A 17,273-nucleotide genomic window follows, 5' to 3' on the forward strand; every position below is an offset into this window, starting at 1 on the left:
GCTTTATGAATGCTTGCTTTTGTTTGCGAGCTCCTGAAGGAGGGAAGAGTTGTTCCCATGCTAACGGACGAGTGCCTATGGAGGTTCCAATCGACCAGGCAGCCACAGCGCCAAGAAGAGCAGACATCAACGGGTTCTTCAGGGCCCAGTGTCCCTTGCACAATAACCCGTGGCACAGCAACCCGGCACTGGAGGGACGAGGGAACCAGCTCGAACAGGCCTTATTTATTGACGTTTTGTGAGCACTGTACAGCAAAGCTCCAGCTGGAAGCCCGACACATTAGATTGGTGCTTTAAGTGGGCTGGGACTAGCCGGGCTCAGCCCCGGTAGAGTCCAAAACTAGTCCTCGAACCAGACCTCTGCCGGAGCTCGTTTAACTGACTTCCCCAACTGATTTCCCCACCGGCCTAAGTACCTGAAAAGATGACGAGTGACAATACTGTTTGCCTCCAGTAGATGCCGCTATGAACCAGGTTTACAATCACACCATCCGTTACAAACATTTGGAATTGTCTCGCAATCGAAGGGTGTAAAAACACTTAAGAATCACAGATTTCCTTCAAAAGAATGGAGGGATTGGAACGTTCAGAGGCATATTTGGCTTTCGTTTCGATTTTACATTTGAATATCCTTTTCGACTGCACATTAATTATATTTAATGTTCTTTTTAAAATAGATTCCAGGTACAAAAACATGACTGTGCTTTCGGCCCTCCACCCCCACTTTAATTACATATGTCTTACTAGTGATTCTGTGGCTAAAGCAGATACTTTTTAGCCCCCCCTCAAATATTGTTGTGTTACTTGTAAGGCCCCCACCCTCAATATCATACCTCAAAGAAAGCACTGCTCTAAATATTAGCACAGCGAGTTTTCAAGGACTGCTTTGCACCCCTTATTTTATTTTAGACATTTGCTGCAGTGCTCATCTACTGTAACTCCAGGGAGCACTTTACAGTGAACACCCATGTCCAGAAGAGAAGAGGAGAGCGTGGGTAATGCTGAGAGGTATACAATGATTGTAACTGTATCACGTAACTAAATTACTTGTAACTACTGTACACTGTACCCATGCAACTCAACTTTGCCACACTGATTGTAACCTGTAAGTAAAGTATGCAACTGTCACTAAGACACCTTCATGTAACAGCGCCTCGATGCCCACGGGCTGCCAGTGCGCTTTATAAATGTAAATAAATAAATAAATAAATAAATAAATAAATATAGTGGGGGAGGGGAAAGGATGAGTCTTCTGAACAAAGGGGGCGGTGGAAGGGTGTGATAGACGGCAGAACAGAAGAGTGAGGGGAGACGTGATGGGGAGAAGTGGTTTGGAAATGGGGTTCAGGCGGGGGCCTCACTGAAAAGGCGAGAACAGTGAGGGAGGGGTTGGAGGAGGGGATAGGGTAGAGGGGGTGGGTATTTATTCATTGGTTATTTGTAATGCGCCTATACACAAGTGTTTCGAGCCGCAACAAGGCTAGGGGGTTGGGGAGCAGGGGAGCCAAAAAAACGACATTACTAGGCCTTGTGATATTCTGATCACAAAAGCGCAGTGACAACAAATGCAGTGGGAGGGGAGGAGGGCGAAGTGCAGGAACCGGGCAGAGTGAGAAGAAGAGTGCCTGAGGAGGCCAGGAGGACAGGTAAGGAGCAGCAAAGGATAAGTTCATAAGTGGCACAAGGCCATCCAGTCAAGCACAGGTGGGGGGCATGTAACGGTAAGTGCCGATAGGGTGGGTCAGGGGAGACCAAGTGCAGGGGTAGTCTGGACAGGGGAGGGGGCTGGTGCACTGTATGACTCTGAAGGAACCAAGCCACCAATCAAGGGCAGAGGGGGGGAATTAGCAAGGGGAAGAGGGAAGGAAGCGGAGAAGAGGAAAGTCTTGAGCTTCTGGAATTTAAGGAGATCTGGCTCAAGTCTACGAAGGGCAGGGAGGCCATTCCAGGCACCTGTGGAGGAGAGAGATCTACCCCCCACTCTCTGCTTGGAGAAAAGCCAGGTCTGCAGAGATTTAGAGTTTGAGGACCGAAGGGCTCTAGCAGGGAGGTTTTTTGGGAGAGTGTGTTGGATGTAGCAGGGTCTCAGGCCGCCGAAAGACTTGTGGATGATGCAGAGGGTCTTGAACTTAATCCTAGCAGCTACTGGGAGCCAGTGGGGCGATTTAAGGGATGGGGAGATGTGGTCCCTGGGCTTGAGGCCAGGGATAAGACTCATAGTCCTATTCTGGATTAGTTGAAGGGGCGAAGGGAGGAGTTAGGCAGATTGAGGAAGAGGCTGTTGCAGTATTCCAGCCTGAAGAGCACCAGATCGCTGGAGACAATGAGTTTCTGGGGGAAGGTGAGGAAAGAGAGAATGCCTCTGAGGTGCAGCTGAAAGTGGGCCTTCTTGGCTTGGTCAGATATGTGAGGGGAGAAGGAAAGGGAGGAGCTAAAGATGACACCAAGATTTTTAGCTTCACAAGAGGGTGAGGGGAGGTAGCCCATGGTGGGTGGCCAAAGTGTTGGAGGGAAAGAGGGAGCAGGGATCCCAATAAGAAGGGTCTAGTCTTACTGGCATTAAGCAGAGATCATTGGTAGTGCACCACGCCTGAGTAGCAGAGAGGCACTCAGGAATGAGCGAGGAAGAGGAGGGGGTGTGAAGGAGAGCTGCGTGTCATCTGCATAACAGTGAAAGTTAGGAGAGACGTTGGAGAGCAAATGGGCTAGAGGGGCCAGGTAGATATTGAAGAGCAAAGGTGAGAGAATAGGTACCTGAGGGTCACCACAGGTGGAGAGTGAGATGGAGGAGAGAAAAAGTCCAAGTTGGGCCTGGGAGGGTCGGTCAGAGAGGAAGGAAGTCAACCAGTCCAGAGCCAAGTCTATGATGCCAACGGTGTCACAGAGTCGATTTATCAGGGTGGCATGATTGACCGTGTCAAAGGCAGAGGCAAGGCCAAGACGGATGAGAGCGGACGATAGCTGGAATCGAGATTAGTGAGAAAGTATTCATGGGTGTCCAGGACATCAGTTTCCAAGCCTCTGGCAGCTCTGAAACCAAACTGGTGGTCGTGGAGGCAACCAACAGATTCAGAGTGGCGGATAAGCTGGGAGATGGCCAGCTTCTCCAGGAGTTTTCCCAAGAAGGGGTAATAGCGATAGGGCGGTAGTTAGCCGGACCAGAGCGGTCAGCAGAAGGTTTTTAAGGAGAGGGTGAACAAAGGTGTGCTTAGGGAGAGAGGGGAAGAATCCAGTGGCAAAAGAGTGATTGCATACATTGGCCAACACTAGAGCAAGAGAAACAATGTTGTACTTGATAGTTCTGGAGGAGCAGAGGAGCACCTGTTTGGATGAGACTTTCATATCACGGATTTGTGTAGAAACCTAATCAGGTGTTATGGGAGAAAAGGAGCAGAGCCAGAGGGGGGACATGGTTGGCATGGGATGCCTGGGAGAGGGTGAAGGAGAGGGTGTGGAATACAGGAGAGAGAGGAGAGGATGTCCTGAGTTTTGGACATGAAGTGGGAGGCCAGAGAGGTGCAGACCGCCAGGGAGGGCAGGGAAAAGTTGAAGTTGCATTAGTGTTGGCAAGCTACTTGCAGATTTTGAAATGTTCTCCCAAGTTATTAGAGGCCACGGAGATGCAGATTTGGATAAAGGTTTTCTTTTTAGAGCAGATGGAGAGTCTGTATTGCTTTTGGAGAAGGTGGCAGGCCATGCTGTCAACGGATGTGCTAGAAGCCTGCCACTTCCGCTCAGCCACCCTGCACTTCCATTTCAGAGCAGCCAGGACAGAGTCGTACTAGTAGTTGCACTTAGAGGCCGGCTTCATGCGGGTCCTTATGGCAGGAGTTAGGATGTCCAGAGTGTTGGAAATGGAGGGATGAAGGTTAGTGAAGGCTATGTCAGGGTAAAGAGTCTGAGGCAGGTGGAGGAGGTGGAGTGAAGGTGGTGGCAAAAGCAGCAACTGACACTTGCTTCATCGGTCGAATGAAGGAGAAGAAGGCTGGCAGTGCGGCAGGAAGCTTAGCTGTGGGCCCGTGGAGTTCCAGGTGAAAAGAGAGGAGAGCGTGATCGGTGAAGGAGAGAGGAGTAATGAGAGGGTTGGAGACGGGCGGTCTGCAGAGATGAGAGCATTTAAGGTGTGACCGGCAGAGTGCGTAGGACCAGAGGAACAAATGGAGAGTGAAAGAGAGTCACAGAGGTTGAGGAAATGCCCAGTGGCTGCATTAAGGGAGTCGAGGTGAATATTAAAGTCTCCAAGGAGGAGGAGCTTGGAGGAGGAGGAGGTTAGGAGAGAAGAGGTGAGGTCAGTCCACGAAGAGAGGAAAAGGGGCACCTGGCCAGGGGGCCTATAGATGGTGGCCAGAGTTAGAGAGACATCAGGGAAGACATTAAGCCTGCAGACAAGACATTCAGAAGAGGAGGAATGGGGTTTTTGAAGAGTTGCTCAGTTGCATATGTCGACCACCAGGCGTCAACCAATATGCCACGGGTCATCTAGAAGGTGCTCATCAGCAAGAGGGAAGAGCAGTTGGGGTTGAGCAAAAGATCTTCTGCGCACCTAGGGCGTCACTTAGAGATGCATCACAGTTCTTTGCAGGACTGTCTCAGCCCCTCCTCCACCCGAGGAGGATGCATTGACCTCCATTTGGTTGAGTGACAGCACACCTATCACTACAGAGCTGAACAATGGGATGCATCTGCCATGAAGCAAAATGGAAAAGCGTGCTTTATCATTTTAAATGTGTGTTCCTGTGTTTCTCTTATATCTCTTACATTGTAAAAAAAATGCAACGCAAGTGGTACTCATAGTGCCAGGCAATTAGGAATGAGCGAGGAGGGTTAATGTCCACTGAGGGCAAACAAGGCCCCGCTGCAAAGTGGAAGCGGCACATGGTTGACCGCATCCACTGAGCACCAGAAATGGGGAGCAGGCGTTCACTTTTACATCTCACTTTTAACTCCTTAAGTGCCAAGGACGAGTATGCTCATCCTTTTTGCATAGACTTGTATAATAGCCGATTTGGGGTTTAAATGTCCTAAGCTGAAATGTTCAAGTGAGAAAAGACCGAAGATTATTTTGAAAAAAATAATCTTCGGTCTTTTCTCCACTGAACATTACCGACTTGCCCAAACACCTACCAAAACCCCACCCACACCCGGAACCAAACCTCCACCCACAACCCCACCCGCCAATTACCTTGCATTCCATCTCCCTCTGTCCCTGCAATGCCAGTTCCCTTTCACTTCCGTGATCGGGAACCAGCGCCGCAGGGTCCTTTCCTTTAGTTTTTTTTCCTGGTCACTACAAGTGAGCGGGTGGTTGCGGAGGACACCCCTGCAGCCTTTTCTTTTTTTGGTTTGGGGGGGACTATGGGATAGCTGTGATGGACAACCCTCCACAACGCCCGCTCACAGTAAAGTGAGCAGGGGTCGTGGGGGACACCCCCGCAGCCCTATCCCGAATTGAAAAGACCTACCCAACCAAAAGTCGAACTTTTAGAAGGTAGAACATTTGGTAGTATACCTTCGTTCAGACTTTTGGTTCGGTAGGTCTTTTCAACTCGGTCTTTTTGTATGAAACCCAATAGCCTGGCACTTAATTAAACAATTGCAGGAGTCTTGCAAAAGGTGTCCAGGTAAGGAGGTGGCTAGGCACTTTATGTGCTATAGATTAAATGTATTACCCACCTTGGATAGATTGGGCGCAGAAGATAACATTCCTAGAGCACAGAGAATGTGTAGGATTTGTAAAGACAGGGGGTGCACAGAAACCCCCCGACACATATGTGGAGCGTGTAAGATTGGCTCCTCTGAAACAGGAGCATTTTGAGTCTCTTCTCAGAGAGTAATGACAGGAGAGATTTTCTGGCAACCATTATTTTATGATTTGCAAATTGCAGCAGCGATCGCCTGCTTTAAATTTTGGATGTGCCGAGAAGCCATTTCTTTTTCAAAAATGAGGAATTTAGTAGTGGTGGGGGGGTCTTGCAGTTTAATTTATGATTACGATTGATTATGATTGGTCATTTATAATGCGCTCCGCGTCGTCTTGCTACCCCTGAGCTACCCTCCCGAGATAATGCCGTCCTTCTCTTCGTTGGGGCGTGACGCTTGCCTAATTGTATATATTGAACTGATTTTATTGAATGGTATTTTACATGAACTGGATTTGTAGGTAATATATACTTGTTTTCCTTTTCCCATGTAAATAAGCTGAAGGTTTGCCTATAAGCACAATTGCTTAATACATTTAAAACGAATAAATGGGGTCTAGGCAATGATCTCTTCACAATGCAACATTTTCTCTCCTGCATCACGCCTCTGCCCCTTCAAGGACAGTGGGTTACAGTGGGTTACAGTGCAGGAAGCATTGCAGGGGACCCGATGGTCGGTGCCATGTAATAATGTTGCCGTGAAAAAGTCGTCAGGTTTTGCCGACTTTTTCCTGGCTACCAAAATTCTTTCCCCAAATATTCTAGGAGAGGTATAATTATATATTACCACCTCCAATCCTAGAATATCTGGAGAAATTGTTTGATAGCCTGGAGGGGCATCATTAATGCATTTTTTTAAAAAGTCGCCAACCTGGCGACTTTTTTCATGGTGACATTATTACCCGATACCCATTGGCTCTTTGCATAGGGTGACCAGACGTCCGGGTTTTCCCGGGACAGTCCTGGGAAATCACCCGACGTCCCGGGGTGCCGGGAGTTTTTTTAGTTTTACAGACCTATTTTTGACGTTTTTTCTTGCCGGGACCCGATTTCGAAATCCCGGAATCGTGTCCCGGTGCAACTTTTCCTGTGAGAATGGGGACGTGAAATGCTTTTCCCGCCCCCATTTCCTCCCCCTTCCCCTCCCCGCCGCTCTCCTCCAATGAGAGGAGTGTGTCTGTTAGCACACCCCCTCCTTGACCCCTGCAACGGGCCAACTAAACAGAAGTAGGACTAAAGTCGAATGTGTATTTTCTTTAGTCCTACGTCTATTTCCATGTCCCGTCTGGGTTTTTTTTAAAGAAAATCTGGTCACCCTACTTTGCAGGCCTGCGTGCCTGCGTTCCTTGATGGGGGCAATGAAGCGCACATGCAAATGCCGCTTCCCTATAGTCACCTTTTTGCGCATAGTGCGCATAGTTGTGTATTTGCACACCCTGGGGACGCTAACGGGCTGACCTGTGTGATCACAGCCCTGTGTTGCGAGGCCAGTATGCACATAAGACTATAGGCCGAGTGGACTCGGTCCCACAGAGAAGGCCCTTACACTCCTTACACTCTGAGACCCACTGGCTTTTGAAGATAAGGAGGCATTTGCACACAGACATGTTCCTCTGAAAAGATGCTAGGGTTGGGTCACTGCCATTCGGTGAGCCTGGCATATGACTGTCGCAGTACTACAAGCTTTGAAAACGTGCATGCCTACTGGAAAATGTTTTCTCTTACCACTCAAGCAAGTCCAGCTCTGTTTACCCCGCCGCCTGACTACCACAGCGGGAGATGGAGGGCTCTATGGCACCTCCTTTGACACAAAACAGACCTCTCCAAACTGTCACTCCGCCAGATCAGCAGATGCAAAGCTCCACTCCTCCCCACACCTAAGCAGCAGATGCAAACCTCTTCTCCTCCTCCTCCCCACCATACCGGCAGATGCAAACCTCTCTGATATGATATGATAGGTGATTTATAACACGCTTAACACCCAGAGGTTTCTAAGCACGGACCCGGGGATCTGCTTCCAAAGCGAGCATGTTTCCCCTGAGCTATCCTTCCTCTACTGCTTCTCTCCACCACACCAGCAGAGGCAACCCTCTAGTCCTTCTTCCTACAACACAAGCAGAGGCAAACCTCTAGGCCTTGGAAATGCACGGCCTCCCATTCTTGAGAAAAATAAATTTAGGGATGCAACTAAACAAGCATTACCGGAGCGGAGAGCCTTCTGCCCAGGGATGTAGGGAGGGAATTTATCTTAAAGATAGTTGGCCCCCTGTCGGGAATACGCCTAGTTCACCAGGTGCAAGGATTTGAATTAAATCATGTTGGCCACCGGGAGGGTATCCATTCAATATATCTAAAACATTACAGAGTGGTACTTTTCAGAGTACCATAACCCAGAAAAACACTGCAAATATTAATTAAATAAAAAAAGAGTAGTGGGGTAAAGGGGTTAAAATGGGTCACAATGGGGTTAGGGTGGTGTTTAAGGGTAAAAAAAACAGGGGGCTTGAGGGGTCCCCGCCAAATTAAATTTAAAAAAGAAAAATTCTGTGTTTTCCAGTATTTTTTCCACGATTAAATTTACCACTCTGTAATTGTGGTTGGTCAAATCTCATATAACCACTGGGAGCCAGTGGAGGGAATGCAGCTTGGGACTAAACTGAGAACCATATGGAGTATTAGTGGCCACCCGGGCAGCAAGATTTTGCAATAGCTACAACCGGTGTATAAGGCAGACGGGCTTAGCCAGCAACAACTTGTTAAAGTAGTCAATACGACTAGCAACTAGCGAGGCAACTACCATGGGATGCAAATGAGTAGGTAGAAATGGTAAAATGTTACGGAGTACTTTAATAAGAAAGTGGCCCATTTTACAGGTGGCACTCACCTACGGAGCCATTGAAAATGACACAGAGAGATGAACCCCCAGATTCTTAACCACTGTCACTGGAATTGGGAAATCACCCAATGCAGACGGCCAAAAGCAAGGAGGCCAAAATCTAGGATTAGGGGGAGAACCCACCAGCAGAACCTCTGTCTTGTCCCCATTAAGCTTGAGCCAGCTGTTGTTCATCCAGCCCCTCACGCCCACCAGGCATACACACAAGCACGACGACACATAAGATTGGTTAAGATCTAACTAGACCAATATCTAGGTGTCGTTGTCATAGTAATAGCACCGGAAGCAGCGGAAGTGAATGAGACCAACAATAGGCTGATCATAGATGTTAAACAGCATCGGGGACAGGGAGCAGCCTTGAGGGGCATCACAAGAAAGCAGATGGCGAGTGGGTGAAAAAGGGAGAAAGAGAAAGTGATTGGCTCCTGTCAGACAGGAAAGATGTAAAGCAAGCCAGGACAGGGCCGGAGAGGCCTGCCAATGTCGGGCGGGATAACAGGATAGCATATCACAGCAAGGGAATGAAAAAAGAATACAGACACCCTTACACGCTGCAGAGAACACATATGCCACATTGCAGAAACGTTGAACTGGTGCAGGTGAAATTTGGTGCGGTATCAGCACTATGACAGAAATTACACTAAAAATATTTCCCTCAATGCATTTTTATGCAATGCTAAAATGTTGCCTAGTGATGATAGTATGGTATTAGCAATAGGGCAATCTTTGCCCGGGTACAAAATTGAAAGTGCATCCTTTGCAGTAGGGGAGGGGGTGTACAACCTTTGGCTCTCCAGATGTTTTAGACTACAACTCCCATTAGCTCTAGCCAGTTTAGGTGAGGGATCGTGTGAGTCGTTGTCCAAAACATCTGGCGAGTCGCAGGTTGCAGAACCTTGCACTAGGGTAATATTTCCCCTGCTGCTAATAAAATGCAACATTGCCGTTGCACTGGTGCAGCATTTATGAATTATGTACCCAGAAGAACTATGACTAGTCTAGTATATAGCTTTCCAAATGGCTGCCCAGAGGCTTCTACTCTGTGCGCATCATGACAGGAGATGGACTCAACTGCAGACTCAACTCACCGGAAAACTGATTTCTTCTTCCATAACCTTGTCTCCAACGACCTAGAGAGGAAAAATAACAAGGAATTTTCTTTTAATAAGCCATTGAACACAGCACTTTAAAATGAAACATTCTTGCTTCGAGCCTGCTCGCCTGGTTTATCCCCTCAGTTCTCCGCCCATTGTCTTAAGATCACCACTAAAGGCGTAACACAACATATCCTTGCGCAGAAGTGATTGCGCAACCGCATGGGCGCGTGGCAAGAACCCTAAATAAACAAACGCAACTCCCTCCGATTTAGGGTGACCAGACGTCCCGGTTTTGGCGTGACTGTCCCGGAATTGGGTGCTCTGACCCCCTTTCACAAGATTATTTCTCCAATAGAAAACGCAGTAATCCGGGTTTTGGTAGTGGGGCTTCACAGCTGGCAGGCAGGAATGCACAATCTCACACAGAAGAAATGCTGCATTTTATGAATTAAGATAGTGGTCGTTTGTGATCAATTAATCATAATACGTGTTTACTCCACCAGTAACACTTAACCCTCCTTCTCCTCCAACTGCTACTGAAGTGAAGTGGCTTGACAGTCACTGTCAAGAGGTAGTCCTACGTTTATGTTAGTGGCCCTGTCCCGGTTTTTTACTTTTTAAATCTAGTCATCCTACGCCCATTGCACCCTCAACTGAAACAAGAGAAGGTGTTCCTTAATTTAACATGAAACGCAAAAAAAGGGTATTACAGGCAAATAGATTAGAATGGGAAATTTAATTGAAATACACAATAAAAACAACAAATTGGAAACAATAGTCGCAAAACACAAAACAAATAGTGTAGTACAATAAAACTACAAATTCAGGAAAGCACTCAACCCTGTACTGATTGGATGGGCTTTTGGCAATTTGCTCAATTCTACCAATCACCAGCTTTACCTGGTTCTTGGGATGCATTCATCAAGCACTTACTCAACTTAGAAGGTATGCACTTCACACGAAGGGTCATGTGGTTAACTGGGGACAGTTCTGTATCGTCCACTGTACTTCCTGTCCTCCCTGGTTTACCTCCCCTCACCAGCATTTTTGCACCCATTCTCCCATCCTTTCCTGCCCGCCTTTTCGCCACCCCTTCACTATTTGCCCCAGAGCACCATAAAGTAGTCTGCCCCTAACCCAAATAAATACATAAATAAATAAATAAATAAATAAATACTTAAAATACACGTGTGTCTTTTGTTCTCTGACACCTGTTTCAGCGACGGTCTGCTTTTGATCTGTTAATGTAAGTTCTACTTCTAAAGACCGCCAGAATGCATCATTTTTTTATATGATTGTGAGTCGAACCTGCTTCCACAAATAGCTGTTATTGCTTGTTTTATAGCGCCTTTTATCGTCGTTTTGCTCTTTTAAAGGTACACAGCTGCTCAGAAAATCCACAAAAGCACTTGACCTCAATGAAAAACTGCGAAGCGTAATTTCCCAATAAACAGCCCATTTCCTTTTACCACCGCCCCCAATTGCCATGTTTCACCAGTTTCCCTATTTCTTGATGTTGGTTTTCTGCTTTCTTTTCGGTGCCCATTTGCGCACTCTTCACCCACATTCATCGCTGGCACCTCTCTTAGTTTTCCTCAGAGAGAATTTGAAGGTTGATCTTATATAGCAGCTGGTACAAAGAAAGAGTGGCCCCTCCCATCCCCCAACACTTTTTATTGATATAATATGCTCAAGGAAGACGGTAGAACGTTTCATTCGGGACTGTTCGGAGGAATTTGCGAGTAATACCCCGGAAATTTTGTTACATGGTTTTTACTTAATTTGCCACATTTTAAGGTAAATTCTGGCCAGAATCATCTTAGGTCGTTTCTAGTTCACAAAGTTAACTGTTCAAAGTTGTATTGCCTTCACAGCACCCCGTATTACATGGACCAGTGCAGGAGAGTTTATATTACCCCAAGGGGAGGGGATGCAGGGTATTTTAGAATTAGATGTTGCCACCGGCCAAGGGTCACTTACTCGCTTGTGTTTTGCCTCTATATTTGATGAGATGTTTTGTGCCTGTAGGGGTCTGTGACAGAGCGTAGGGTCATGGTTCACCCAGCATGTTCTTGAAGATGTGCGTGGTGGCCCCAGTCCAGGGGAGTGCTAGGGTCAAGGTTCACCACAGTGTTTTCCCTACTCTTCCTGCTTTGGGCAGCGTGCCCAAAGACCTTGTCTCCCCAGCCTCAGCTGGAGACTGCGGGAACATCTTGATGACCACAGGTGGCCTTGCATGTTCTTGAAGATGGGTGTGGTGGCCAATCAAGGGGAGTGCTAGGGTCAAGGTTCACCACAGTGTGTTCCCTACTCTTCCTGCTTTGGGCAGCGTGCCCAAAAGACCTAATTTCCCCAGCCTCAGCTGGAGACTGCGGGAACATCTTGATAATGATAGGTGACCCTCCATGTTCTTGAAGATGGGTGTGGTGGCCAATCAAGGGGAGTGCTGGGTCAAGGTTCACCACAGTGTGTTCCCTACTCTTCCTGCTTTGGGCAGCGTGCCCAAAAGACCTTGTGTCCCCAGCCTCAGCAGGAGACTGCAGGAACATCATGATGACCACAGGTGGCCCTGCATGTTCTTGACGATGCACGTGGTGGCCCCAGTCCAGAGGAGTGCTAGGGTCAAGGTTCACCACAGTGTGTTCACTACTCTTCCTGCTTTGGGCAGCGTGCCCAAAAGACCTAATTTCCCCAGCCTCAGCAGGAGACTGCAGGAACATCTTGATGACCACAGGTGGCCCTGCATGTTCTTGACGATGCACGTGGTGGCCCCAGTCCAGAGGAGTGCTAGGGTCTAGGTTCAGCATAGTGTTTTCCCTACTTTTCCTGCTTTGGGCAGCATGCCCAAAGACCAATTTTCCCCAGCATCAGCAGGAGACTGTGGGAACATCTTGATGACGATAGGTGGCCGTCCATGTTCTTGAAAGTGTACGTGCCTCAGTCCAGGGGAGTGCTAGGGTAAAGGCACACCATAGTGTTTTCCCTACTCTTCTTGCTTCAGGCAGCATGCCCAAAGACCTAATTTCCCCAGACTCAGCAGGAGACTGTGGGAACACCTTGATGACAATTGGTGGCCATGCATGGCCTTGAAGATGGGTGTGGTGGCCCAGCCAAGGAGTGTGCTAGGGTCAAGGTTCACCATAGTGTTTTCCCTACTTTTCCTGCTTTGGGCAGCATGCCCAAAGACCTCAAGACCTGCACAAATGACTATGCACTGACTTTGCACTGGAAGAATACATTTTGCACATGAATCGGGGCTTGTGTCGGCTGTTGCAAAATCACTTTTCAGCAGTGCAAAGTCACTTGGAACCATGTACAAAATTCCATCAATCAGATTCCAGTCCAGAGAACAATTATGATTGAGTGCTGAATATGATTGAATATGCTATCAGCATATTCACTTAAGAATCTAAGAGGGGGCTGTTTGCACACGGCTCTAGCTCCTAGAGTGTACCTGTCACCAACAGGACCAGTGGAGGCACTATAGCACTTGGAATAGTAATGGGCACTTTGAAACACAAGTCTGTGATGCATAAGCGCCTTACAAAAGCACAATAAATAAATAAATAAAGTATGCAATGTATGTGCACTAAGAGCTGCAAAGGAAGGGAATGAATGGCAATTGGAAATCAGGTGAGCATAGCCTTTTACTCTTCTCCTTAAACAGCTAGTGCCTAGAAACCGACAAAAAAAGGCTACATATATGTCGGATCAAACCTTGTTTGACAAAAGGTACACTTTTTGAGGTTCAAGGAAATGAAAGGAGTTTTGAGGGAGTTGGACTCTGCGGGCAAGGTTATCACATGTTGGTTTGCAAACAAGCCCCATTACATTTGGGGGATGTACACCCAGTCCAGTTTATTTCCTGTGCATGCTGGGACTTGTAGTTTTGCTTTTCCCATTATAAATCCAGATGAACATATCCCGAGTGACTTGAGACATGTTCTCATTCAATCCTATGGGATAGGTGACTTGTAACCCCTTTTCATGAAATTGTGCACCTACTGTGGCATCCAGGGAAATTACTCTATCTCTCCTTGCCACCATTTCTTTATTTGTCAAAAGTGGGAGCACGAGGAAAGGGATTGACCCCAGTGCTTAGTGTTGCTGCCTTTTTAATGGAAAGGTGAGAGTTGTTTCTTCTTGCTTTCAGGTTCTTTAAGGCCAGGTGTGGTTTTTAATGAAGATGTGCCCTTGTTCCCCCGTATTCATGTGTGCCATGGGCATTCTGCTTCTCCTCACCTCGCTGTAGATTTAAGAGTAGTTTAGAGACAGCTGAAACCTAGACTTTGATCAGCCTCCACATAAAAACATCACCACAGGCCCCTATGTGACTGCTCACCTCATCTCCAGTTTAGATGTGCATGTACATGTGCCTGTAACTACAGCTATAATGTATTAATCTATCAATGTAAATTATACAAAAATGTACCTGAACCTCCTTGTAACTAAGCTCCCCTCAAGTAACAGCGCCATGATGCCCAAGGGCTGCTTGTGCGCTTCACAAATGTAAAAAAAAAAAATAAATTAATAAAAAGGGAAACAGGGATCCTGGCCAATCAAGAAGCACGTGCAGGAATTGACCCTGTGGCAAGCCTTCTCTGATGGCGCTCCAAGAATATGGAACAAACTTCTCCCTGGAATCAGACAGCCCCCTTCCTCCTCTCTGCAATTCTGAAAATGGCCGAAGACGCATTTCTTTAGGGCATCATGGCGCTGTAAAGGACTGAGCAAGAGAGCAGCTGACATGGAAAAGGAAAAAGGAAAATAAATTTAAAAAAGGAGAGTTTTAAGAGGACGATGGATTAAAAAGTGTCTTTCTGTCACACGTAGGGAGCGAGGAAGTTTGTTCCAACTGCTGGAGACACTGAAAAAGCTCGTCCTCCCACCCGTGAGCGTTTAAACCTCGGGACCTGAATCAAGACTGCACGTTCAGATCTGAAAGCTCGAGCAGGGACGTACGGGCGAAACGTTTCCGGGTGCGATTCTGCACTAGCACCAAAAAAGGCACGATGAACAATGCAGAGTGCTTTGAAGTCAATACGATGGGCACTAGGTAGCCAGTGAAGGGAGCGAAGAAGTGGTGAGATGGAGGTGCGCAGGGGGGTATTAGTGACTGCTCCAGCCACAGAATTCTGTGAGACCTGCAGACGGTTCGACAAATAAAAGGCTTGAGCTAGGTAAAGGGAATTGCAATAATCCATCGTCCCCAAGATGGAACAAACGGGCCGCTCAAGTGATCCGGAGGAAATGGGACGACCTTGCAGAGAATTTTCAATTTGAAAAGACCACTTTGGCAAACCATGCTGACCTGGGCTTCTGCTGAAAGAGATGCTGAGATTTTGCAGTGCCGGATTTTAACCACAGCCGCTGGATTCGGAAGAGGGTCTAAGGAAGTTGGCCAGTAGGCCGGTGTCCAGGAAGAAATAGCAGAAGAAGAACCAAATACCAAAACGTCCATTTTGTCCGCATTCAGCTTCAGCCAATTTGGGTCCATCCAGTTACCCACGGATTCCAGATAGCAGCACAGATGAATTGCTGCATCAGCTGCTGCCAGATCGAGACGTACGACGATTTGGATATCGTCGGCGTAGGAATAACAACAGAACCTGTGGGCCCGGATGTGCTTGGCCAAAGGCTGAATGTAGACATTAAACAGAAATGGGGGTAGACCAGAACCTTGGGGAACCCCACAAGTGATAGAAACAGGATCAGATTGAAAAGATTGAAGAGAAAGTGACTGAGAGCGATCCGATATAAAAGCACCAAACCAAGCATGGACAGAGCCGGAGACAGTCTGAGGAGCAAGGTGGAGTGGTCCCACAAGGGAATCTGACAGCTAATAATCTGCTGAACCCTTCTTCAGCCAGACTGGGTCTCTTTCCTTTCCTATCCTTTACCCCCTGCCTGTAACCCTCTGTGTCATCTCCCAGCATGTCCTTAACCGTACCCTAACTATTTCATATTTCTCAAAGTATCCTATGGTCTCCTCTTATATTACCTTGTAGTTTCCCTCTCCCCTTTGCTTCCCAGCTAGCTCTATCCTATGTGAAACCCAATACATACATGGATGCATGCAAGCCAGGTAACAGGCCCACCTTCACCTGGATGTGCTATGTATTTGCTGGCTTTTATAGCTGTCAAACAACAGAGTGTTGTACAAGGGGGATACGGAAAGAGGGAAGAATTATGCTGCCACCCCCACGCTCTGTGGCAGACAGAGTCAGTAACGGTGCCGCCATGCCACTCCGAGCCTACGGTCCTGTCCACTCCAAATGCAGGAGTGATAGCTAGGGCACTGATAGGTTTGGGGACACGCTTTACTGGAAAACATGCTAAATTTCCATTAAAAAACGACAAATACCAAAATGGCTGCCATTAATATATAATTGGGGCATTGTTATTTCTCCATTTGCCCACTGCGTGTTGGAGATGTGGAGCTGGTTGGGGAGGCATGGGAGGTCAGGTAAGTGGTGTCAGGGGTGGGGCAGCTGTGAAGGAGAGCAGAGGATAGTAGGGAGGTGAGTAAGGGGAGGGAGTAAGGGCCGTGGACCGAGGATGAAAAGAAGATGACAGATGGGCGAGAGGTCCGCCAGGCCAGAGAGAAAGAAAAGTGGGCAGACGCGGAGGATTCCAATTGGTCAGTGCCTCCCCCAAGGGAGCTAATGAAGTGCATACTCTTGGAAGGATGCACCAGTAACCGTAGACTTGGTACCACATTTTAGAGCTGCATGAGATTTTCATGGGGACATCAATAGAAACAAATGGATTGTTATGGAATTCGCCTCAGATTAGCATCAGATGGGCAGGCAGATGCCACTGGAATCCATTGGTAGATGCCTCCTGCAAAGCGTTATCTCTTTATTTATTTAATGACATGTAAAGTGCAAATAAGGCCTGCGGGCGTCTAGTCGCTAGGCACAGCTATGAAGAAGGTAGAAAGGACCCTGCTGTCTTGGAACACCAAACCAGGTAGAAAGAATGGGTTTTAAGCGCCCTGTGTAAGGAGAGGTGCTCCTCAGTGATTCCAAGCGATAGCGGGAGCCTGTTCCGTAAAGTGGGGTCCAGCACTGAGAAAGAGCGCCCTCCTGACCGGACAGGCTGGGTACCCTAAGGAGAGCCTGTAAAGAGTCTAGTACGGTGGTACTGCTCTATCTTGTTTTTAAGGTAGCTGGCGCCTGCCTCATGGAGAGCCCGATGAGTGACACAGAGAGTCTGAAACTCGATCCGCGGTGCAACCGGACGCCAGTGGAGCTGATGTAACAAAGCCGCTGAAGGAGCTAGTTGCGCGCATTTAAAGGCTGCAGAGTTCTGGAGTGCCTGCAACCGCTGTATCTGGTACTTAGGTTGCGCCAGGTAAATCCCGTTGCAGTAGTCCAGAGAGTGCATTATGGGTGAGGTAACCCTCATAGTACGGCTGCCGGGCGGGCGGCCGCAGAGGTGGAATCTTTCTCAGGACGCTAAGTTTACCAGGGCCGGTGGTGCTTACTTTTTTAGAAAGCAGAGAGTAAACCTGACTAGCAAAGGTGATTCCCCTGGTTTTAGTTTTCAGTTTTATACTTCTACCATATCAATGTTTCA

At 47.7% G+C, this 17,273-nt stretch overlaps 1 protein-coding gene across 3 annotated transcripts in view; it reads right to left on the reverse strand.

Annotated features, from left to right (window-relative positions):
* Positions 1 to 17,273, reverse strand: part of PDE2A (phosphodiesterase 2A) — a 2,546,881-nt gene that overhangs the window by 296,289 nt on the left and 2,233,319 nt on the right. For all 3 annotated transcript variants that reach the window (XM_069640246.1, XM_069640248.1, XM_069640247.1), the window contains one exon: positions 9,684 to 9,725. In XM_069640246.1, coding sequence (XP_069496347.1) covers positions 9,684 to 9,725 — 42 coding nt within the window. The remainder of the gene's footprint in view (positions 1 to 9,683; positions 9,726 to 17,273) is intronic.

This window comes from Ambystoma mexicanum, chromosome 7q, assembly GCF_040938575.1.
Source record: "Ambystoma mexicanum isolate Mex_15411 chromosome 7q, UKY_AmexF1_1, whole genome shotgun sequence".
NCBI classification, from domain to species: Eukaryota; Metazoa; Chordata; class Amphibia; order Caudata; family Ambystomatidae; genus Ambystoma; species Ambystoma mexicanum.